This window comes from Temnothorax curvispinosus, unplaced genomic scaffold (genome assembly GCF_003070985.1).
Source record: "Temnothorax curvispinosus isolate PA1 unplaced genomic scaffold, ASM307098v1 QBEX01003805.1, whole genome shotgun sequence".
NCBI lineage: Eukaryota > Metazoa > Arthropoda > Insecta > Hymenoptera > Formicidae > Temnothorax > Temnothorax curvispinosus.
Window position 1 is genome coordinate 171,837 of NW_020213585.1, and position 23,472 is coordinate 195,308.

Here is a 23,472-nt window from a genome sequence, read left to right on the forward strand (position 1 = left end):
CCACAAAAAAAATAAATACATATAAATACATATCATATTACAGAATATATATTGTATTATAGAAATGTTACTAAAAAAGTTAATTTTTTATCCATATTTTAATTGACATTTTATGGTAAAATAAGAATATACAACAAGGAAATTCTATTTAACATATATAAAGCCTGATCTAGAGCAACCAAGCGAGCGCAAATAACATGCTCCATCGAAAGTATTTGTTCGTATTGTTCATGTTTGCTTGCTCTCTAGATCCGGTAATGTCGCAATACTTTCTTCGGTAAATATAATTTCAGAATCGAAAATATAATATATCCTTTTCCGATCAATCAAGCTACTGTATCATTTTTCTTTGGCAAAGAAAATCCTTCTTCCACGAAGAAGATGTTGCGATCTATAATTCCTTACTATACGTTCCCATTTATGATTGTAAAGGCTTCTGAATGCTTCGATCTATAATGATATGTAATGTAAATTATCATACGTCAATATTTACGGGTGTATAATTTAAAAAAAATAAATAATATCTGCATACATGCTTTTAATATACCTGACAGGAAGATATTTTTATCGCGTTCGGCACGATTATCCAAGTAACGCATTCATTATACGGGGGAAAAGTGAGAGAACCTAAATAAGTATAATATCCAGGTGACGTGCATGCGTGCATCATCCAACGTAAGCAATCTAAAAGTAAAATAACCACATGGTTAATTAAAAAATATTAATATTGCAAATAATATTTTATATAATAACAACTTTCATGAAAAGCGAAAAATTTACTTATAAGCGAAAATATTCTATAAATAAAAATATATAATTTTTTGTAAAATTGCTTTTACTGTTAATTGCAAATAATTGCAATAAAAGAAAAAAGGAGACATCGCACCGACAATTATGATCGACTTATTCTGTAAATAATTAATTCGATAAATATTATTAAAGACCGCATCTCACATTACCCGGCGTAATATTTACTGCGCTATCCATCTGCTTTATTTCCGGAAGTTTATCAGTTATTGGAGCAAGCGCGGGATTATCTGGAATCCCAGGACAGCCAACAACCTTTTTATCACAATTATACATTAATAATTAAACTGCAACAGTGATCCAATGCGAAATAATTATCTTCGAAAATGATACTGTCTATCGTGTGAAAATAAAAAGATTCCGATATGGCAAATTTTAATTAATTTTGGCCGTTAAACCTGCATGAGATAGGATATTATTGCAATTCCGTCAGATTTGTCGTGACATTTGTCTATCGATCCGTAACGCGTATTCCAATGCATAACTTGTGCCTCCATCGAATACCTTATTAAGTACTGTCATTTAGAAGTTGCATTGGTCAGTATTAATTATGTCAAATGAAACTCGTATTTAAATTAAATATAAATGTAATGGAAATTGAAATTAAATAGAAAATATCGTGATTGATACATTTGTCATGCACGCATGGTAATTTTCAATATCAAATTCGTCTAAGCAAATGTTATATTCTCTCTAACCAAATATTATCAATGGAATGTTCTGCGCCCCGACAGTTGGACGGACCCCATCGAAATTGTACGTTCATAAATTGAAATTCATCGTTTTTCAAAGGACCGCCGCGCAATATTGGCAATTTTCTGTTCGCCAACTCGATGTTAACTAGAAATTATTAAACTAGAAATTATTAAATACATAATCCGTTATTCCGAATTTATACTGGACGTGAAAAGAACCTGATTTGCCGGTGTTCGTAAGTATTGCTGTGCCATCGTTTGACCAATAATTTGTCAAAAGTAAGGGGGGAAATTTCTTATTCCACACGGCGACACGACTGATGTCGATTGGAGATTGCCGCCATTTCAGCAGACCCGAAGACGATGTCGTGCATAATTTTTGTTCTTGTGTAGAATATACATTTAACATATAAAATGTATGAAATAAATGTAATATAAGAGTATTTTTAAATAGATTAAACAATTATCTGTAACAAATGTTTTATCTAAAAAGTATGATTAAAGTTAAAATTTTTATTTACGTGATTGTACGCTTTTAGATTTGGATGTCATTTGTACATCACGATATAGAGTTATTGAACGGAAAGTAAATCTAAAATTAAGTTTCCATCGCTTTTAAAATGTATTAGTTTCCACGTATTGATATTGCAGTCATCTTGATGACATTACTGAAAACAAGTTGTAAGTAATTGTCAAAGAAGTTGCTTACGGATTATATATAGGATTACCTTCACACTATTTTTATAAATTGAAGTAAACTTCATATCAATTTTTAGTAAAACTTATCATTTGACGTTCCACACATTTTATTTCTTATACTTTCATAAATATTTTTGATAGAAATTATTATGCGGTATGAAACACTGGGCAAATTGTCAAGTATATACTGCTCGCCTAAAAATTTATTACGTCGGAAATATTGCACGCAGGTCTTAACAAACCTGAACTTTTTTTTTAAACTACAAATGTCGAGTAAAGCTTCATTATAAAAATGTTAGATTTCTCGTTAGCGGAATGTATGGTCGCGTGTAGCAGCGTTCTGCTCATGGGTGCGTATCTTATAGAGAGACAAAAAGCGCCGATTTAATTATAAAATAATAATAGCCTACAGCTTTATATTTATTAATATCATTTTTTACAATAAAATTTCTTTCCTAGTGCTATTATTAACTGAAATTTTGGATTGGACGCAATTATTTTCATGGATGGAAAACGACTACCGCCCACCAGCTTTTTCATTCGGCTATGCTCATCAGAATGGTCCTCATACTTGGAAAGATTTATATCCTGAGAGCACTGGTAGCAACCAATCGCCTATTAATATCACCACTAGGCTCGCCGTAGTTGTGCAACCATCTGAACCACTTCGATGGAGCAATTACAATAGTGGACCTCTGTCGATGACTATCGCAAATGATGGCCATACTGGTAAACATCAATTTTCTATAAGCAAACAAATTGAAAAATATATTAATAATATATTTTAATATTACTAGAATAATAATGGCATAAAATAAAACGTAAATTTTCTAGCAGAATAATAATGGCATAAAAAATAAAATAGACTAATTAAACTAATTAAAGTTATATACTGTACTACACAATGTTTTACGTTAACATGTAGTGATACTCCGAGGATTCTGGACCAGCGCCACATGGCCACAGCTTCAAGGAGGGCCATTGACCGATACATACGATTTCTTTAACGTTCTCTTCCATTGGGGCCCGTCAAATGAAGAGGGCAGTGAACACACCTTGGACTACGTTCGTTTTCCTATGGAACTACAGATCATTCACATTAAACGTGGAATTAAATCGCCAACGGACGCAATTGCGCTTGGAGCAAAAGATGGAATAGTGATCGCTTCGTTCTTCCTTCAAGTATAATTATTTCGTTAGCGGATAATATAAATGTTTTATCACGAGTATTATAAAATTAAATTAATGCATCGGCAAAATGTAAAACTTGTTAAACTTGAATCGTCATAATCATCTTCGCTTATTACGATATGTTCAACGATGCAGATAAATGACGCGGATAATCCGTATTTGGATCACATCGTGAGCAATTTATGGCGCATTGCCTGTCCGGGATCTAAAGTTTACATACCTCCTTTTCCGTTGGAGTGGATTTTCGCGCCTTTTGACAGAGATTATTATACGTACAGCGGTTCTCTTAGTCAGCCACCTTGCAGTGAAATTGTTACATGGATCGTGCAGCAAGAACCAATTGCTATATCCTCATCTCAGGTAAAATCATACTTCACTAAAATATTTGTCGGCTTTGTTGTTATTAATATAATTTTCTGCTACAGATGGAGAAATTTCGAAAAATCTGTTCAGTAGAAGGCCCATTACTCTTGAATTGTCGACCAGTTCAACCGTTGAACGACCGTGATGTTTACTTTTATGAAGAAAGCTTGTTGCATAATTGATATGTAATTACTTTATCAAAATGTTTAAGTAATCAAACATATATATAGAAAACTTATCTTCTTATTTATATGTTAATTTCAGTATATATTTATGCCATGTATGTCAAATTAATGCCATATTCAATATGGTAATATTGTTCTATTTAACCGAATATGAAATTTATCAAATTAAAGTTAAGAATTGAAATTAAGAATTATAACTGCTCATAACAATGCAGCTATTTATTCTGTAAATGGGTAATTTTAAACATGAAGAACTTTAGTGTGCAAAATGTAAATTTATGTAAAACATAAAATAAGTAACAATTTTTTACACAGAGAACAACATCTTTATTATCATTAGGGTGCGTTCTATAAACGCAGGACATTCGTTTTGCCAAGTGTTTTGAGAAAATAAAAATATATTAAAATTTGTGTTACTGATTGTGTCATTGTACGAAATTCTTTTGGCACAAGTTATAATAATACATTCTTCGAAAATTATTATCAGAGAGAGGAAAGCGTTCCCCCTTAAAGAATATATATAACACATTTTTATACACTATATATATATATATATATATATATATATATTATATATATATAGAATATTGAATATGTGCATCACCCATTTCAAAATGGATGATAAATGTCTATAAAGATCTAATGTACACAATTATTAGGAGAAGCTGGGATTGATTAAAACCTGTAATATATTCTTAAGTTTTCGAAACACAGAGATTATTTTACTATCTTGAACATATATTATTAGGCTATAAAGTAGAAATATATAAGTAAAAATTTAATAATACGTTACTGAGTAAATGAAACTTTTTAATCCGTTTAGTTCGGTTATAACTAAGAATCTAGGCTAGTTAAACATACTTTGAAAACTCATGTCAGTCAAAGTGGATCAACGTTATATGATTTTAACGTATTTCTTTACTAGACTACTAACTTTGTTTAGCAGTCTGTTTTTTTTTATATATATATACATATAATAGAATATATCAATCAGCCTCAGTCTCCCCTAAGTATACTCACATAAACCTCTTATTCATTAAAAATTATGATATTTCTTTAAAAATTCATGTACAAACACATGTACTTTGTGCGAAAAATGATTTTGTTTCTTAAATCAGGTAAATTGTCCACAAAGAAGAAAATAATTCGAAAGTTCTCACGCACGCAACGCATATATCCATCCTTCTTGTATTTAGAAGACAACAGGACACGCCACGGATAACAATTCCACGTTGCTATCCAAGCTCCGGCGATGATCGTCGTGAGACACCAGCGATATTATTGTAACATCGCTATTTCTTAGTATTAGTTAGACTGTTAGATTGAACACGACACAGACGTGTATGTTATTGTATATGTACAGCAGGGTGTATTGGTCACATTATTGCTGATTGGCAGCAAAACGCGCACAGAGGTGGAAATCGATCTAAACTTAAGCGTAGCACTTATTGTTATTTCGAAGTTCAGTTATTCTCGAAGTTCTCAATGAACAGACACCTTGTAGAATAGAACAAATATTTAGATTGCTTTCTTCCCCGCGGTATTCCCTTTGCTGAAAATCCCGATCATTGTCCCGACTCACAGATAATCGAAACAAATTTCGGAAATCTTCTCACGTAGCGATACACGAAGATACAAAATGAATATGGTTCTTCTGCCAAAGTTGTCAATGTAAAGATTGAACGTGCCACGACATTCTCTTTACTTCATTGAGACTACGAATCCTGGATCATTCTTCCTGCATATCTCTTATTGTCCGGCAGAGGAAAGCGGACGTTATTATCCCGAACGTCTGAAAAATGCATTTGTATTAATTATTTCTTTTTCACAAAATACACAAGACATAAAGGAAAAAGCTATTTAAGAAAATAATTTAATAAATCTATTCTTCGAAGAAAGATAGAAAATTCAAAAGATAGAAAATTTAAATAAGAATTGTACCTTGAGCTATGCAATACAATCCTTGCAAAGACATTTTGTAAAATTTAAAGATCAAAAAAGCACTTTCTTAAATAAAATCATGATTCTTTGACTCAATAAATATGTTTCTTCTAAAAGTTTCTTCTAAAAGTTTGCGAAAAATACACAGAAAAAAAAGAAGTGTTAAATCAAGATTTACGTTCTCGTATATAAATGTATAATCTTAATCTATAAATCTATAATCTTAAAATGAGACATAAATTGCGTTAAACGAAGAAAACTTGTTCGAATGAAGGTATTTATATAGTTTAATCAAGAAAAAAAGTTGAAATTCGTATAAAAAGATTATAGATTCTTGCTTATATACAAAAATATAAGTCTTGATTTAACACTTCTTTTCTTTTCTGTGTAATAAAAGAATTTACCTGTATTCCTGCCATTGCCATGCCGCCAAACACTAACATGAAGCTCTCGCACTGCAGCCAGTTCGTGACTTTTCCAAGGCACCCCTGAGAAAATGTGTCGTTCATTTGAATTATGTAGCAATGTATAACACGCAGCGATATACACAATACCTCGCGGTACAATGCGTACCTCTTTGTGCCTATATCCCTCGTGACCTTCTTCATCTTCTACTTGACACGCGGCCTCATCCTTTGGCAGCGGATGCAGCCACGGCTTCTCGTTCTGCCAGCGATAAAAGATTACTCACATAAGGTTCATACATTTCGCTACGTCGCTGACATTTTACTCACATTTTTGTGGAACACCCTCGAAACAACGCTCATCGGGCTGCCTGTATTTTTATTCTGCAAGACAGAAGCTCTCGCTTTTACTAATAAATCGTGAGTCGTAGTTTATTGACTAGACGTTTAAGATAATGAACACAGTTTAAAATAAGATAAACAAATAAAAATAAAATTATTTAGGAAATAATAAAGATATCGAGATATATGTGTACATATATAATTCACAATTTATATTATTTTCAAAAGAGACATCCAGACAATAATGATAATGTACGTGGACTTATATTTTCCCAGATAGCAGAGTGGCGTCAAGTGGCGTAATAGTGCAGTCAAAGTGACGAATTGTTGTTGTTAGAGACGTCACTTTGACGGCATTATAACGTCATTTGACGCCACTCTGCTATCTGGGTTATTATTGTGTCTTTTTTTATTATTGTGCTTTCAAAATATATTTTGTGAGCTCTTTCAACTCTCGAAACTTCGATATCCACGTTGTTTTAGGACCAATTAATTCAAACGTATAGAGTACCTCGCTATTTTTGAGAACACAACAGGTAAGGGGAACCTGCCTCTTGCTCCCCGAGATTTGACCGTCCCTCCACCAAGCCGTGCCATTGTAATCGTGATCGCCGTGTACTCCGCAGCAATTAAACTGCAATGGAATCATCTATGTGGCTCTTCGAACCATCGCGAAAATGTCTCATCGGGCAGACGATTTCTGACAAAGCATCATCTCTATTCTCTCGCATGCGAACCCATCATGCATGAAACATATAATTTACATGCGCGCTTCCGCGGTATAATACATGCTGCGGGAAAAATGAGACGAAACATTTTTAAACGTAATATTTTTAAATAAAGAAAAAGTGTATTGTCATCGCGGTAAAGCGTCGTGCACAGATGCGATTACGACGTGTGATTTTTCTGGGGAAAAAAATATATCCAGAGCTTGACATCATCACTGTCACAAAACTCATAAAAATTAATAAAAATTGTATACGCAAAATGAATTAACCAAAAGTTACAATATAGAAAAATCAAGAATATATCGCAGAAGAATGCGTAATTAAAAAAAAAAGCGGTTCTTGAATGACAAAACGTGCCGTAAAAGATCGACGAGCATGGACGGTCGGTCGAACGATCGGTTCGGTTGATACGACACCTTGTACTGCGCGAAGTCCAGACTGTTGCTGAAAGGGATATCGCTGGTCGGATCGTGAATATCGTGACCGTACTGCGCCGCCAGTTTATTGGTGAGCCTCTCCTCCAGGTCCGACAGGATCTGGAAAGTCATCAACCCGCCGATCGCGGCGGTCACCAGTTCCGTGACGATGAGCGCGACCAGCATGCTCATGTACTGCGGGAAAACGACCACCGATAAAAACATTCCCTGACCCTGACCCGGCCCGTAATCTATAATGGTATATATACGCGCGCCCCGCGGGGCGGAGGTAATAAAAATGTCGTTTCACTCACGGTGGCGAGGATGCATTGATTTCCGCGTAGCGCGGCGCGGCAGCCGAAGAAGCCGACCGTGAGCACGATGGTGCCGAGCCCGAAGAGGCTGTAAGCTATAAGATTAATAGTCTCGTGCGGCTTGACATCAGACACGAAAAGATTGAGGATGTGTCCTTTGGTGGGCTCCAGGAGCACCCATGTGCCTAGAACGAACACCGCGCAGCCAGCCAACTGCCGAAAAGAAAAGCCGGGGGTGATTTTTACGTTCCCTTATTCTTTCCCTTATCGCGACGGGCGAGATAGTAATTCTGTAATCCTCCCAGGGGACTCCTTTCCTGAACGTCGCGTCGCGTAAATTTCAGCGACGCTTGAAATAATTCTCCGCCACCTTCCTCAGATAGAATCTAACTCAGGCGAGAGGAGACAATCCAAGAGTAAACGAAAAACGTTTGTTTCGCGCTCTCAAGAATCTCTCTCTCTCTCTACAGAATTACGCGAGAATTATTTATAGTTTGAGCATCTGCGTCTAGGTGTTTGTGGCACGTGTCGCTATTTCTAAACTTAATTTATAATGTTACAATATGCATGCGTGTTATTTACCCATATTAATAGATTGAACAAGAACAACGCGACTTTCAAGTACTTCATGTTTGTTATCCCTGATCTTCCAATTAGTCATCAATCTGCAAAATAACAGAACAACCTGTTGTAAGCTCAAATATATGTAATAGAACGTGATAGAACTTGTCATAGAAATATTAAACCCGTATTAAAACTTTTCTTTAATTAAATATTTTTAATAACGTGCAATGTTTCAATCACGTCTATTCTACAACTGTTATCGTTTCAAACGTTGATATAGTGATTAGACAATGCAAAATAGATCGTTAAAAAATTGATAATAATTGCGTTTAAATGTTAACTCTAATTTAGGGAAGCTACATATCTTTCCTAATAAAAACATTTAAAAACCAAAAAGAGAACTTTTCTTCGCCAGTGAGTAAATAACAAGGAAAATTATATTCGGTGCTAACTAGCAAAAATCAATTTATTTGTGTAACTTTGTGTAAAAAATTGTGCGAGTTACACAAATAAATGATTTTTGCCAGTTAGCGTTGAATATAATTTTCCTTGACATTATTAAAAACGTTTAAAATATTCAAAAGCATTTTTCTTCTTCAATCTTGGTGAACGTGACGAAAAAAAATCTCGTAGATTAATTTGTTCCTATTTTAAAATTTCATTATATGTTTAAAAGCTCTCTACAGAGGAAGTGTTTTTTGCAATTATTTTTGATAGCTTTCAAAATAACACGATGGATAAAATTTCAAAAAGTGGTTTTATGGTTCTTAAATTTAAATATTAGCAGAAGCGAAAAAATATAAAATAACGTTAATATTTTTTCTCCTATTTTTTTCAAAGAGAAAATTTATAAGCGCCATTTATTAACTATTTAATTTTTTCCGTATTAAACACAATTTAGAATTTTGTATCTGATGCTATTTTAATAATTTCATTGTTTTCATTTATTTATTAAATATAATAAAATATTCACAACAAACTATCTCTACAGAGGAAGTGTTTTTTGCAATTGTTTTTGATAGCTTTCAAAATAACACGATGAATAAAATTTCAAAAAGTTGTTTTATGGTTCTTAAATTTAAATATTAGCAGAAGCAAAAAAATATAAAATAACGTTAATATTTTTTCTCCTATTTTTTTATTGAAATAGCGTTATGGAAAATTCTAACGTAGCGTGTAACATTGTATACAAACATTTACCTGTCACGAACGAGTTAGCTCACTCTTCTCGATTACAATGTCTATCACTTCGCTTTTGATATTCCGATCTCTCTCACCAACGTAACTGTAACACGATTACACAATTATAATTCGTCGTGCATTTTGCAAGCAGCGTCGCACACGCAGTTGCACGAGGGATCACGTAACGCGGATGCACATTTCGTAATCCTCAAAGACTGTATACCTGGGTCTTGACGTTTCCGAGTCGGTTCACACTTCACAGGTGGTTTGCGATGCCTTGACGATACGTCATCGTTCCTTCGATCGTTCGGACGCTCCGAGATTTGCGCGGCTCTCGAGCTGCTTTGTGTTCGCGCTGTGTGGCTGTGTTCGCCGTCGCGCGGAACGGGAGGACCCGACGCACCCGCCTGTTACTCGTCAATACGTCGGAGGATCGATGAAATATCTCCGGTAATTACTCGCGTACACGCGCGTGGACGGGGTGGCTGCCTATCTCTCGCTCGTAATAATGAGCGATCTCTCGCGCGTTGCGATCGCGATCGAGCGCGCTCTCACCGTCGCGGACAGTCCGTGAGCGCGTTACTTGTCAAAACGGCGGAGAGCCTGCCTCCGGATCTCGCTCTTTCCTCTCGTTTCTCGTTTCTACGTCACCGACGCCGGTCCAGATGCGTCTGCGTGGCTCCTGCCGTCGCGGCGCCGACGCTCTATCGCCGGGCATGGTGGAGAGACCCGCCGACCCACCCGCTTCCCAGAACGATCCCGTCGACGGGCTTCACCGACACAATTACGTTTCTCACCTCCCCAAACCGAGTGTGAGTGAGCAATTTATCGTACGTAGCCCAAAATATAATTTCCCACGCTCTAATTAAAATGATATACCTATTCTAATTAAAAAGCGGTAATCTCTCCTGTGCTCCCTTTCGAGCGGGTTACGTGACTTTAAAATGGACTTTCGTCGAAGGGCGTATCACGTGTCAGCGACACGTGTAAAATGTTAAGAGATATTATCAGCACAATATAATGAGCTACGTAATTTTACGAGGATAAAACGTAATCTATTTCGCACACGTTCCCTCTCCTAAAGATACAATTCACGCGTGTTAAAGTACAAAAGATATCTTACGTGGGAATTACGCAAAACTTGCATCTATTTTAGATGGAAAGTTGAGAATAAATTTGAATTGAAACGTTTACATAATAAATCAGCGGTGCGCAGTTCGTTTGCTTTGTGTGAAAAGGAACATTTTGCGAGGCGTTGTATAAAAAAAACCCCCGCGTTATTATGTAAATATAATAAATTTATTATTAAGTATTAACAATTTTTTACAGAATTCGCGCTTAAATATTATACAACTACAAGTAAAGGTATCAACGCTATAATCAGAGAACACTTGTAACACGTACACGCTCTCTCTCTCGCTCTCTCTCATTGTCAGTATGAAACGCAGCTTACAAATTGCACGGCAGTGGACGCCCGCTATTATACGACTAGAGATATACATTCAATCAAGTCGTATCATACTTAACTCCCCTCAACGTCTTCCCGCGGATCTGTCGACCTCTCGATCCACAAAGTCGAACAGCGTGGTCGAAATTACGTAGAGGAAATGGACAATTACACGTGCCTAATTAAGTACGCACTCCGCCACTTATATCGTAACGGGTGTCGATGACGCGTTCTCCGCATGGCAGTCGTTTAATTACCGCCGGCGCGGTCGTGTGAACAAAAAGGCGAGCGAGTCGCGGTGGAAGCGCAGCTGGCTGCCATAAAACTTCACGATATCCCTACGATCACGTACAAACAGTATGCACCATCGTCATCGTATCGAGTAATTGTGATTACAATTGTAATGACATGAGCAAACTTGCGATTGTATAAATAAAGAAAATATTATAGTACACAACGCGATCGGGATCGATCATTTACAAGGTCGCGCGAGCCGAGACTCGCGTAGAGACATACATTCACAAATACACGCCGTTCGTACAATGTAACAAATAATACAGCTTCGTCTTCAAATCTTAAGTCTACGATTCGAGCCGCAGTGGTATTTTTGCTTCATCCTTCTCTCTCTTTCTCTCTCTCTCTATAATTAAAATGTATATTAACGCATCACGGACGAGAGTCTCCGCGAAATACGAAAAACATCTCCGAAGTTATTAATCAAGACTCGAGATTATTGCACGGCAATGTTTTCGTATCTCTATGCAGTCACAGTAATCAGTAGTTTAACTCTCGAGGCGTGTTGCGATTATTCGTAATCTTGCAATTTGTCGGCGATGCTCTATCGGCTTCAACGCGAAAATGCGATGTTCGATTGAAAGTAAATCACACGGAATATCGGCTAGCTCTAAAAGGATATCCGCGCTCTTTTTTTTTTTCAGTCTCCTTTTACGCGCAATATTTTCACGGCCTCGTTCCGCCGTTGTGTCTGAACGCTGCGACACCGCTCTTTTATGAATATCACATGCGGAGCAACTCGTTTAGAATGTGTCCCCGCCGGGAATTCTGCGGCTACGTTGCGCGTGCTGAATCAGCACGCAGGCATCGGCATCGGTGCACATTCAGAAGATGACATATGAAAGGAAGAGCATATAGGTACGAAGTCATTCAACTATATTTATAAGCTTTCATATGCTCCTCGTATGGCGCTTTAGGGTTGCTTAACACATCGGAGAAAAATGCGAGCTACGTGGCGTCGAATATCTCGAATCCATTCGCCGTCACGTTTCACGCATTTGTCAAAATTAAATGCAAAACGATTAACCGCTTGTCGCGGACGAAGGGCAGGTGAACATTGATTTTACGTATATATGTCGCGAATGCGAGACAATATTCGTCGACAGTATTTTTACGTATGGGACTTGAAATTTTTCAACATTTAAATTACTATATCGATTGAACTTTGATGTGAAATAATGTCCATCACAGTTATTCGTGTATACGATATCAAAATAAAAGTTACGGGATGCTGTAAGTTATCATTTATAGGATTTATAGGATCTCAACCTTCATTTTTCACGGATATGTATAATTCGGTGACAGTCTTTAAAGTGACCGGACATTCGCACGTCGTCCCTCGGATCATGAAACTTACAATTCCGTCGTGGTCTCCACGGGGCTTTGCTCGCCCAGATACGTGAACCCGAGATGCGAGTAATCCTTCCTCTCCCTGAAGGTGACATTGTCGTTGGACGGACTAGGGCTCAGCAGATCATCGCCATGATTGTACAGGGGATTAAGTACCGGTGTCGCGTCGCGATTGTTCAGGGTGTTTGTATTGCTCGCGCTATGATTCTTTCGACCCAGCGTGGACCGTCGCAGGGAATGGATGTTGGTGTCGCCGTGATTACCGACGATGCTGGACGCTCGCGCCGTGGTCGCCGCTTCGGAGCTAACGGGACTTTGTTGACCTTAAAACAGAGCACATAATTCGCTATATACTTCGGTATATCCAATATAAACGATACATACTATTCAAGAAGAATTCACGTTGCGCTATAATCTTCTAAATAAAATAATTTTGATTTAAGGAAGATTAATGCGGTTAACAAATTATAGAAAATATAAATATGTCTTTAGTTGCATTTACTTCTTTTAATATTTTTTAATTAATTGCAAGTAATGATGCAGAAGAAGATACAAATGCAGAATATCTCAAATTCTGTCATTTTCATCTACAAATCTTTTTGATAAATTTAGCTTGCATTATACAGTCGTATTATGTTTATTTTGAATTACCAGTACTGTCTCCGTGATCTTTGGTGATGTAACTGACGTTGTCCAAGCTAAACGCGTGATTCTTGTTGCTGAAGTCCAATTGTAAATCGTTGCAGCTGTCATTGTCGTCGACCGGCACGCTCATCTGGAGCACCTGCGTCTCGTATTCCTTTAAATTAGGTTCTACGTAGACGGGATCGTACCGCGGCACCACGTACATGCGCTGCATACGTTCCTTGTATGCTTTATACCTACGTAAAAAGTGCATTTTTACGATGAGAATCTCTCGGAGAACTTTAAATTTTCCATTGCAAAAGTAAGCACTCCCGGAAAGACTATTTTATCACGCAACGTCGATGCAATAAGTGTTTGCAAAGGTATCCAAAGCGGAAAACGCAATAAAAGCTAATGAAGGTAATGAAGAGCAGTATGAATTTGCATGACTCGTACTTAATGAGTCAAGTGAATATTCACACTCATGAAACAACACTATGCGATCATAATAATGCAGACCGTAAGAATAATGTGATGGTCCCCATTTTAATTCGCGTGTATGAATACAAAAATTTTTATTGAAATAACATGCAAAAAGTGCAATATAAATATCTACTACTTTGAGTTTGCATATCCAACGCAAGATAAGTTTTTAAAAAATCTTCGTAAAACGTTATCTTTATTACATTTAATTAGGCATGAGTATATTCTCATCCGTAATAAGTATTGGGTATAGAAACTTAATATAATTTTTTATTATTTTAATCAATTAATCATTTCAATGAATTTTATAATAAAAATCGTTTTATGGCGCGTTGTATCTTAGTTTTATCTCAGCATTAAAATCATAAACGAATGTAAATACTTACTTGGACCAGGAAACACATATGTATATGATACCGGCAATGCCGAGGATCAGGATCACGCAGGCGATGATGATCAGCGCGTACGGGAATACTTCGCCACTGAATGCAACTGCCGTTTGAGTTCGCACTGGCTCAGACGGCATCACGGGTGCATGAATGTCGATGGCATTTGCCCGCACTAACGTGGATACGTCAAAGGTAATGTTTGACATGGCCGATTTATCCATGATGGACCTGTCGAAAATTCGGCGCTTTTAATATTTGCTAACGGTCAAATGTTATGCAATTAAACGTCGTAATTGACCTTTCGGTGCACGCGCGGAAGACGTGTCTTTTATTATTAAATACGGATAGGTTTTCAGACTCGATCTAGTTTCATATTGATTTAAGTTACGATAAAGCTTCCATTCTATTTAAAAACACTAAAACTTAGCGAGAGAGTTATAATTTGATAAATATATATATATATGTATATATATAAGTACACATTGTATTTACAAATAATTTAAAAATATCGCAATCAAGAAAACAATTTATTTAGACCGTGTTAAAACAGTCGAATTAAAAAGAGTTTTATCAAAATATTTAATTTATTTAACTATAGTAATATTATAAAAGATTTTTGTTTAGCAATGTCTTATTATGTGACTATCAATTCTGAGAAGTTTTAAACTAGTAAAACAGCAATATTCCATTTACGAAAGCATGTGAAAACACATTGCAACGTGAGCATTGCGGATAGCAGTAATTACGTAATACGGTTCCATAAATAAATGTGAGACAATCACGTGGCTTGAGCGTATATAATACCAAAACGAAAGAGTTAAAAAGTGACAATAAAAACTCAAATTTCCAACGTAATCTTCCTCTTACATACAAATCCGAACGGAGTTTTAGAGATTAATTTTCAAAAAAACTGTATAAAATATCTCTTTTTTTATTATTTTTTTTAACATGCGCACATTCTCCATAAAACGTACCTTTGTACTTTAGTGCTGTTTCTATTCAAAATAGCTTCGGTGTCCGGGTCAACCGCGTAGAACCACACGTCGGAGTCCTGCGGGAACATCTCGATGGTGCCGTTCTTCGTGAGAATCTTCCTTACCGCGACTTTATCGATGCCAATTAGCAGATCGCTCTTCTGTTCGATTACATCCGCTATTTTGCCAGCCTCCTTTTGTAGGACGTCCGGTGCCGCGTCCTGCACCACCAGGATCATTAGGTTCTCTTCCCCGATAAGATTGATGATCACCGGCGCGACAATCGAATTATAGTTGTCGGTCGAATTGGGGTTGTCGCGCACGCGAACGTCAAACTTGAAAGGAAGCTCAGATGCATCCACGTGATCAAACGTCGCCGTTGTCCTAATTATCCCGTTGGAGCCGTCGATGGCGAAGTAACCGGAGCCTCGCCCTTCAAGAATCTTGTACTCCAGCTTGCCGTATTTGCCATTGTCTTTATCGTGAGCTTTCACCTGTAGGACGGTAGACGCGAATTGCGCAGTGCGCGGAATTGCCGCAAAGTAACGTCCCCGCGTAAGCTTCTGACTCGTTTCCGGGAAGATAAACTCGGGTTTATTGTCATTTACGTCCAGCACCTGAATCTTCACCTGCGACCAAACGTGTTTTCATTCTTACAATTGGAGACAAATGAAAATTGATACTTAATTTGCAGTGAAATGTAACGAGTTGTTTTTTTTTCACAAATTAGATTTTTTTTAATTTGTTTCTCTTCTCTATATAAGTTTAATGTGTGAAAATAATTTCTGCTTAAATAATGACAGATAAAACAGATAGTTTAGTATCTAAAAATTCTGCGTAAAATCTGCGTAATCTGCGTAACCTGCGTAATCTGCGTAATCTGAATAGACTCTTACATGAAGATTTCTAATTGAAGCAATAATGCTAATACATCTGCAGGAGAAGTAACTTAAACTTTTCTATATCTTTTATATATGTTTGAATTTTTTTATCTCCGATATATTAGTTTGTGTTAGCGGCTACGATTTTATCCCGATTATAAGAATTCGTGCTTCAAGCGCCGGCAAGTTCAGAAATCTATCGAGTCTTACCATCGTCGTATTTCTGCCTGAATTTAAAAGACCCGAGAGCGATTCCAGCTTGATCTTAATCTGATAAGATTCCGTGGTCTCATAATCCAGCGCTCCTTTCTTCAGTCTCAGGGCGCAATTTCGCTCTTCCGTGACGTTTGCTTCGAACAGGCCCTCCTCATTGCCGCTGTAAATCTCACACCTGAGCGGCGTGATGTCGTGTGCGTGACTGTTGATAATGGTGATTATCTTTATTAGCGTGTTGTCACCCGCGTCCTCAGGCACCTCCACGTTGTACGAGTTCTCCGCGAAACCCAAACCGATCTCCGGCGGTACCGTTGCCACGTGACGTACGTAGACCGGCACAGTCGTCACGGACGACAATTGCGGCTCTCCCATATCGTATGCACGCACATCGACCTGGGAAAAAGGAATTACCTGCGTAGATGAGGCAGATCGCGAGCTAGACGCGGCGTCGAATTATATACGGAAGATCAAATACCTGATACTCGGAGTCGGTCTCCTTGCGTAAGTCGTCTCGTATTCGGAGTACGCCGTTGTCGGGATCGATTACGAAGTACTTGCTGGCGATACCGCGGCCGATGATCTCGTATCGAACCTACGGGCATCGAGCTCGGTGAAAAATCTTCCTCTTTGCGAGTTAGGAACAAAGAAGTCAAAACGTGCGTGGAAGAATGTACCTACCTGATTTCCCGGCGCGGTGCCGTCGGAATCTGCAGCAACGAGATCGATTACGGTCGTTCCTATAGGGACATCGTCGTCCAGGGTAATCGGACGCGGTACCGACGTAAATACCGGTGGAATGTCGTTCACATCCTGCCACGTTGCATTTAGAACGTTATTAATGCGCCGAGTAATAAGATACAGTTAAATTAAAAGTAGTCGAAGCACGATAAATGATAGGGTAATCGTTGATTATGATATTAATGCGCTCAACATGAACCGGTTCCGTTAAATTAATTCCATGGATTAATTCCTGAGACTGTGACAGATAATCAATTCCCGTTTTAATATCTTAAAGATTCCAATACACGAATACATTAACAATCTTGAACAACTATAGCTGTGTCATGTATATATATTTAATTTAATTAGATAAGATCTTCTAGATCATTAATTAGAAAATTTATTTTATTAAAATAAAACGAAATGTACTTTATCAAAATTAATTACTTCTCACGCGAAATATAATAAATAAAAATCGACAGCAGTTTATATAAGAGCTGTCTGTATAATGTGATATTCTAAAAGTGGCATTCATGTATGTTACATATGATGCGCCAATGAACGATAGTATTAAATCGATGATAGATGTTGACAACTACCACAAAGAGTCACTTATAAAAAATACCTGAACATTAATAACAACGCGAGTGGTGGAGCCAGGTAAATCGCTGGTGTTCTCCTCGGTGCCCACGATAAGCACATGCTGGCTCTGGCTTTCGTAATCGAGACCACGGATAGTTTTTATTACTCCAGTCTTCGGGTCTATGCTGAAGAGTTCGGTATCCCCTTGCTTGATCATGTACGTAATTTGCTTCTTTGTGTCCGGATCATCGGCCTAGAAATGATCGCGTTAGCTTCAAAACCCGAGTAAGACGAGCTAGGACGCACTTCGTCCTTTCCACTTCGTCGGCGGGGGATGGGAATCGTCGACGACGCGAGTAACGCGAATATCTCGTCCGAGTCGGGACGAGTGTACGTCTCGATTATCCGATGAACTTTCGCAACTCCTCGAGCGAAGTCTCGTCATTCGTTCTCGATGAAATTACATCTCACCTTATTATGATCCACTTCAGAACTAATTTCACACTCGGCGTGTTACGCGAGGACGCTTTATCTTAACGCGAACGTCTCGCATGTGAGATTCACGTTAAATCTATCAGCGTTGCTGCACGAGATTCTCGATCCTCGTTAAATTAAATCGCAGGAACTGATACGAATAGACAAATTAATCCGACGAACGAATTGCTTTTTATCGTATTTCTATCGCTTTACACGTTTTCCAATCGAAGAAAGACGACATTATTAGTAGTATTAGTATGGTTTAACATGCGACTCACCGTGACTTGAATTACATTGTAGTCAGGCACGTTTTCCTTGACACGTGCCTCGTAACTGCTTTGGTGAAAGACTGGGACCTCGTCCTCGACGTCTATGACTTTAACTGTGACTGTCGCGGTTGCCAAACGATAATCGGGAGCTCCATCCCTTGCAGTTACTACGAATTTGTATTCCTACGCAATTTATGCAAATACCATGTTTTATTACGTTCTTTATTTACTATTACGTCCAACTTACTGATTTTTATTTTATAATTTAATTCTGAAGTTCAAGAGAATATCAAAATAAAAATGAAAATTTTTGACTGTACAAATCACGCATTCTTGCACCGTTAAGTTCGTTGTGTCAAATTATACTCAATTTGAGTCATTTTTTACCATTCCTATAGACCGCCACTGCTCCAATATTAAATTAAAATAATGTTAATTTAACTAAACTACTAAACTACTAACCAATGGAGTTAAAACTCAAAGTTTATTTAACTTATTGGTTTAAATTTCATCCTTTAATATTTAACAGTATAAAACGATTTTAATGACTACTAATGTAATTAATTAAAAATTAAAAGTTTTTATCACATTGCATACATTGTTACATGAAATTATCATTGGACTTTTTTTACACATTGCGTTTCCGCAAATAAAATACGCGCGAATTTTAACTCAGACATACAGTTTGCCTATTCTCTTTGTCTCATGCACACAGGCGCACACAATAGTACAATTGTAATTTAACTGTTCGCAATCCGAGTATAAACTATACCGTTTCATTGTAAGCATTCTCGAGTTGTAATCACACTTTATAACTCTCGTGCGACAAAAGACCGTTCCCGGAAAGTCCAAAATTAAGCTACAGAATTATACCCATAACGAATGGTGTTAGTTTTTACGCATTATTTGATACAGCTTTTCACAAATTCAAACAAAACGTAAAAACTCATTAACTGTTGAAACTTCTTCAATTATCTCTAATAACTCTGTAATATTCAAATATCCCGAAATTATTTTCTCACATGAAAAAGTCGTAGGATGAAAAGTATCAAAGTACTTATATAGAGTACTTTTCAAGTTAACGTTGTTAAAAATAATATAAGTCTATTATTCTCAATATTTTTATATTGAAAGCTGAAAGAACAATAGAAAGATTACTCACGTCATTCTGCTCGTAGTCCAACACTATTTTTGTCAGAACATCTCCGGTCTCAGGATCCACGGTGAAAGGAATATCATCGGGTGCGAAATAAGTGATCTCGGCGTTTATACCTTCATCGGCGTCTTCAGCATGCACGCGGCCGATTAGTTTACGCGCTTCGCCCTCCTTAACGGTAAATTCGTAAGGAAGACCCACGAATTCGGGGTTCTTGTCATTGATATCGGTGACCATGATATTGACCGTCGCAGTGCTGTACAGGCCGCCGGTATCCTCGGCCTTTATTAACTACATAAACCAATAATGTCATTGCATTACATTCCGCTTTTAATTTACTCTAATTTTAGTAGAACACGACATGTACAGTGGCGAATCGTTTCAATAATAAAAATATTTGGATGACTCAATCAATAAGATTTTAGTATACTGTTCTTTTACAAGAACTCTAAGAAATTGGATATAAAAGATGTTAAATATTTTAAATATAAATTTCTACATTTTTATTCAAAGTATATGTATAAGTGGATCGGGTGTGCACTGAAAGTTAAGAACTCGTTGTGTTTCGATTTCGCACAGTTACTCGTTTACAAGCGGAGGAAGAGGCACACCGATGTTTCCTTAGATTAGATAAAAGCTGTCGGTAGAAAGAGGCGTAAAGCGAGAAGTGCATTGGCTTGTAGTAGAGAGTGTAGGAAGTTCGTGCTACGGTGTTTGACGATATCGGCTTACCAATTGATACCGGGTCAGGTCCTCCCTATCCAACTTCCTTATAACGGTAATAACGCCTGATTTGTCGCCAATCGAAAACTGACGCAAGTCATTCCCCGATACTATCGAGTACGACACCGGATCGTTTTCTGGGTCGATGGCCTGTAATATTAATTAGTAACGCTATATTACGATTACGATCGTTTAAAAATCCGTTGTTTTAAAAAGAGAGATACAATTCGGATCGAATTCGAAAAAGAAAAATACGCATTCTAATAAATAATAATTAATTGTAGAAAATGTTTCTTGTGTATAAGTAGTTCGAAAAAAAATGTTAATTCAAAAAATTAGTGTAAATAGAAAAACGTAGATCGGATGCTTCATCAACGCGATAAAAGGACGAAGGAAAAAAAAACAATGAAGTACATATCGAGCAGATACTGTGCTTCTGTTAGAGCAGTTGGAGTTTAAAACAAAACATCGACGAGATGGACATCACATCGAGGATACTCACAGTGATAGTCGCAACTGTGGAATTGATGGAGGCCCCCTCGCTGACTTGCACCTCGTACACCGGTTGCTGGAACACGGGACTTCTGGTGTTGGGCCCGGGAATGACGTTCACCTCGACGATTGTCTGCGAGTACTTGCCACCCTTGTCGGTGGCCTGCACCGTGATGCTGAACTGTTCGCCGGCGTTCAGTTTCCTCACGGATTCGATAACTCCAGTCTTCGGATCTATCTTGAACTTTTGCAAGCCGTTGTTCGACACGTGATAGATACTGTACGTTATCTCGGCGTTCTCGCCCTCGTCATTGTCCGTCGCCTCCACCTGTGTAAAATTAACCAAAATTAAATTTTTCTCCTGAAGTCTCATAAGCGTGAGAAAGAATTGTGGAGTATCGACAAGCAATAATCACTGACAATCGTGAGAAGTACCAAAAAGGTATCAAATGTAGAAACCTTCAAATCACTCAAAATTATTATCATACTGGAACATGTAAAATTGTTAATCAATTAAAATATAAGAAAACCACCTTTGCTATTTGTCTCTTCGTCTCTCCCGCTTGAACGGTGATCGGTGCCATCATTGGAAGCAGAGGCGCATTGTCGTTGACATCGTTCAACGTCACGACAAATGACAGAGGCGACGACGCGGCCACACCCGTTTTCTCCCGGGCGACTACTTGAAATCGGAAGCGGCCGGGACTCGGAGGATCCCGGTCCAAATTCTCCTCGTTCACGACAAGGACGCCGGACGGATCGATCGCAAAGAAATTCGTCGTCAGCTCGAAAGTATATGTCGGTTTCGGATCGTCTGGTCCCTAGAAACAAATTTTTTTTTTTTTTTTAGAAAAAAAGCCAATGACTTCAAATACACGAGTTTCATCAGCGTGACACAGGTCTTATCCGCTAACAATGGAGAAAATTAAATGGTTGATTCGCACCTCAGTCGCGCTTCGTTAAATAGAAACCGATAGAATCTACGGGATCAGACTCACCAGATCAGCATCCGACACGGTGAGCACAATGGGATTCCCGCTTTTATCGATGACCTTTGTGCCGATCGGAGCGTTCTCGTCGACGAAACCTTCGATGTTTGACGCTATTATAACGGGTGGATTGCTGTCGACCGGCTTGACGGTGATTGTTAATTTGGCAGTAGCCGACCGCTTCGCTTCGGACACTTCAACCGCCTCAAAAAAAAGAAGAAGAAAACGCCTAATTATTACGCGTTTTTCACAAATTTGGGAAAAAAAGTTTAAGTTATACGCGTTGTAACGAGAAATTTTGCGTTATTTTCTCAAATGTAATTATTTTCTTAAACGTGAAAGAATCAATTAGTAATATTATTGAAAGACAAAAAATACTTATAATAATATAGACAATAATTTTTCAGACTTTCTTGTATTCTTTAGCCTCTTATATGGAATAATTCTAAATTATTCAAAATTTTATATTTAAACATTCTTTCAGCGTGACATAAAAATACAACGTTAATATTTACCTTAATAATAATATCGAACTTCTTCGTTACTGTCGTGTCGACGGCTTTAATTTGCTTCACCGCCCCGGTGTTAGGATTGATCTCGAAGAAATCCCGGTAATTCGGCGGATTTCCGCTGAGGAAGGAATAGTGAATCGGTGCGTTTATACTGTCCATGTCGACCGCCTGTATTTTCTCGGGCGAGATATTGAGTATGCCGGATAGTACTCCGCTCGATACCTGACGGAGAGAAAAAGAGAATCGCTCTTGCAGAACCGGTTGCAACCGATTTATTGGCTACGTGAATTTCAGCAGTGAGATATCAGCGGCCGATTAGGCGCGCGTATTCGATTACACTTAAATTTTTCAGCACTATAAATTTTAAGGGCAGGGAAACGCCCTGTTAAAATAATCTTCTCACCCCGTTAACACGCGCTCGAATTCGAGCAGCAGTTGTTTTTATAGTACAACATGATAATAAAATGATATAAAAAAAATAAGTACCGATGCCGAGTATTCTGGATTGATGCAGGCGCCGTCCGAAAGCATACAGCCTTGATAAATAAAGGACGGATCCTGATCGTCGTCATCCCGTATGTTCACCGTCAGCGTGGTCGTGGATGTGAATCTCTCGGAGACGTTTCTCGCTCGATCCTGTAACCAAACAATTTGCAACATAAAGCGCGACAAGGAAAATTCAAATTGACTTTCTGAACAACGTCGAAGATTTCAACTACAAAGTAAGGATTTTGCATTTTATAATTTTCGTACTTTATAAGAAATATTTATCGTACTGGCTGCGCAGCACTTTCAAAGTATATTTAATTATTTTATATTATAAATGTTCCTATTATAATTGCATTCGCAAGTTATTTATTTTCTTTCGTTAGTTATTTATTATATCTACAGTAAAAGAATTTCTTTCATTCCTCTTAAATAATTAACACCTCCTCACTAGACTATATTTAAATTATCTTTAACAAATCATGCATATTTTCTTCAACTCGTTATATTATTATTACTGTATATCGTATTCTCTCTCTCTCTCTCTCTCTCTCTCTCTCTCTCTCTCTCTCTCTCT

The 23,472-nt window shown here is 37.6% G+C and overlaps 4 protein-coding genes across 8 annotated transcripts in view; 1 reads left to right on the plus strand and 3 right to left on the minus strand.

Annotated features, from left to right (window-relative positions):
- Positions 1 to 127: 127 nt before the first annotated feature.
- On the minus strand, positions 128 to 1,757 carry LOC112452889 (carbonic anhydrase 1-like). Its single transcript, XM_025013326.1, has 6 exons — positions 1,706 to 1,757; positions 1,506 to 1,647; positions 1,206 to 1,311; positions 960 to 1,062; positions 548 to 684; positions 128 to 450 (listed from the first exon to the last, which is right to left on the minus strand). Exons 1-6 carry the CDS (start codon positions 1,755 to 1,757, stop codon positions 340 to 342), a joined length of 651 nt encoding a protein of 216 aa, XP_024869094.1. The 3' UTR covers positions 128 to 339.
- Positions 1,758 to 2,250: 493 nt separating this feature from the next.
- Positions 2,251 to 3,952, plus strand: LOC112452898 (carbonic anhydrase 1-like). Its single transcript, XM_025013345.1, has 5 exons — positions 2,251 to 2,551; positions 2,661 to 2,930; positions 3,127 to 3,383; positions 3,528 to 3,752; positions 3,818 to 3,952. Exons 1-5 carry the CDS (start codon positions 2,494 to 2,496, stop codon positions 3,935 to 3,937), a joined length of 930 nt encoding a protein of 309 aa, XP_024869113.1. The 5' UTR covers positions 2,251 to 2,493; the 3' UTR covers positions 3,938 to 3,952.
- A 1,020-nt stretch (positions 3,953 to 4,972) lies between these two features.
- Positions 4,973 to 10,545, minus strand: LOC112452892 (CD151 antigen-like). The gene is made up of 10 exons (XM_025013334.1): positions 10,055 to 10,545; positions 9,850 to 9,934; positions 8,668 to 8,750; positions 8,086 to 8,298; positions 7,772 to 7,966; positions 7,139 to 7,261; positions 6,616 to 6,669; positions 6,455 to 6,547; positions 6,286 to 6,369; positions 4,973 to 5,732 (listed from the first exon to the last, which is right to left on the minus strand). The coding sequence occupies exons 3-10, from the start codon at positions 8,713 to 8,715 to the stop codon at positions 5,670 to 5,672; spliced, it is 873 nt and encodes a 290-aa protein (XP_024869102.1). The 5' UTR covers positions 8,716 to 8,750; positions 9,850 to 9,934; positions 10,055 to 10,545; the 3' UTR covers positions 4,973 to 5,669.
- A 693-nt stretch (positions 10,546 to 11,238) lies between these two features.
- LOC112452891 (cadherin-99C) overlaps positions 11,239 to 23,472 on the minus strand; it is a 36,436-nt gene continuing 24,202 nt past the window's right edge. For 4 of the 5 annotated variants that reach the window (XM_025013331.1, XM_025013333.1, XM_025013332.1 and 1 more), the window contains 16 exons: positions 22,896 to 23,045; positions 22,413 to 22,631; positions 21,907 to 22,101; positions 21,442 to 21,729; positions 20,919 to 21,236; positions 20,426 to 20,566; positions 19,700 to 19,984; positions 18,547 to 18,720; positions 17,835 to 18,044; positions 17,168 to 17,299; positions 16,965 to 17,081; positions 16,484 to 16,882; positions 15,393 to 16,021; positions 14,416 to 14,646; positions 13,574 to 13,803; positions 12,926 to 13,245 (listed from right to left, as the gene is read on the minus strand). In XM_025013331.1, the coding sequence (XP_024869099.1) occupies positions 12,926 to 13,245; positions 13,574 to 13,803; positions 14,416 to 14,646; positions 15,393 to 16,021; positions 16,484 to 16,882; positions 16,965 to 17,081; positions 17,168 to 17,299; positions 17,835 to 18,044; positions 18,547 to 18,720; positions 19,700 to 19,984; positions 20,426 to 20,566; positions 20,919 to 21,236; positions 21,442 to 21,729; positions 21,907 to 22,101; positions 22,413 to 22,631; positions 22,896 to 23,045 (4,038 nt within the window). Of the gene's footprint in view, positions 13,246 to 13,573; positions 13,804 to 14,415; positions 14,647 to 15,392; positions 16,022 to 16,483; positions 16,883 to 16,964; positions 17,082 to 17,167; positions 17,300 to 17,834; positions 18,045 to 18,546; positions 18,721 to 19,699; positions 19,985 to 20,425; positions 20,567 to 20,918; positions 21,237 to 21,441; positions 21,730 to 21,906; positions 22,102 to 22,412; positions 22,632 to 22,895; positions 23,046 to 23,472 lie in introns of all 5 variants that reach the window. The other variant, XM_025013328.1, reaches the window with a different exon arrangement.

Coding starts and splice junctions, on each gene's coding strand:
- LOC112452889 (XM_025013326.1), bottom strand. CDS start 1,757: ATGGCACAGCAATACTTACGAACACCGGCAAATCAGGTTCTTTTCACG. Junction 1,063..1,205: donor TAATATCCTATCTCATGCAG/GTTTAACGGCCA, acceptor TGTGATAAAAAG/GTTGTTGGCTGTCCTGGGAT. Junction 685..959: donor CGCAGTAAATATTACGCCGG/GTAATGTGAGAT, acceptor TTTTACTTTTAG/ATTGCTTACGTTGGATGATG.
- LOC112452898 (XM_025013345.1), top strand. CDS start 2,494: ATGTTAGATTTCTCGTTAGCGGAATGTATGGTCGCGTGTAGCAGCGTT. Junction 2,931..3,126: donor CGCAAATGATGGCCATACTG/GTAAACATCAAT, acceptor GTTAACATGTAG/TGATACTCCGAGGATTCTGG. Junction 3,384..3,527: donor TCGCTTCGTTCTTCCTTCAA/GTATAATTATTT, acceptor TCAACGATGCAG/ATAAATGACGCGGATAATCC.
- LOC112452892 (XM_025013334.1), bottom strand. CDS start 8,715: ATGAAGTACTTGAAAGTCGCGTTGTTCTTGTTCAATCTATTAATATGG. Junction 7,262..7,771: donor TGGACTTCGCGCAGTACAAG/GTGTCGTATCAA, acceptor ATTCCATTGCAG/TTTAATTGCTGCGGAGTACA. Junction 6,370..6,454: donor AGGGATATAGGCACAAAGAG/GTACGCATTGTA, acceptor ACATTTTCTCAG/GGGTGCCTTGGAAAAGTCAC.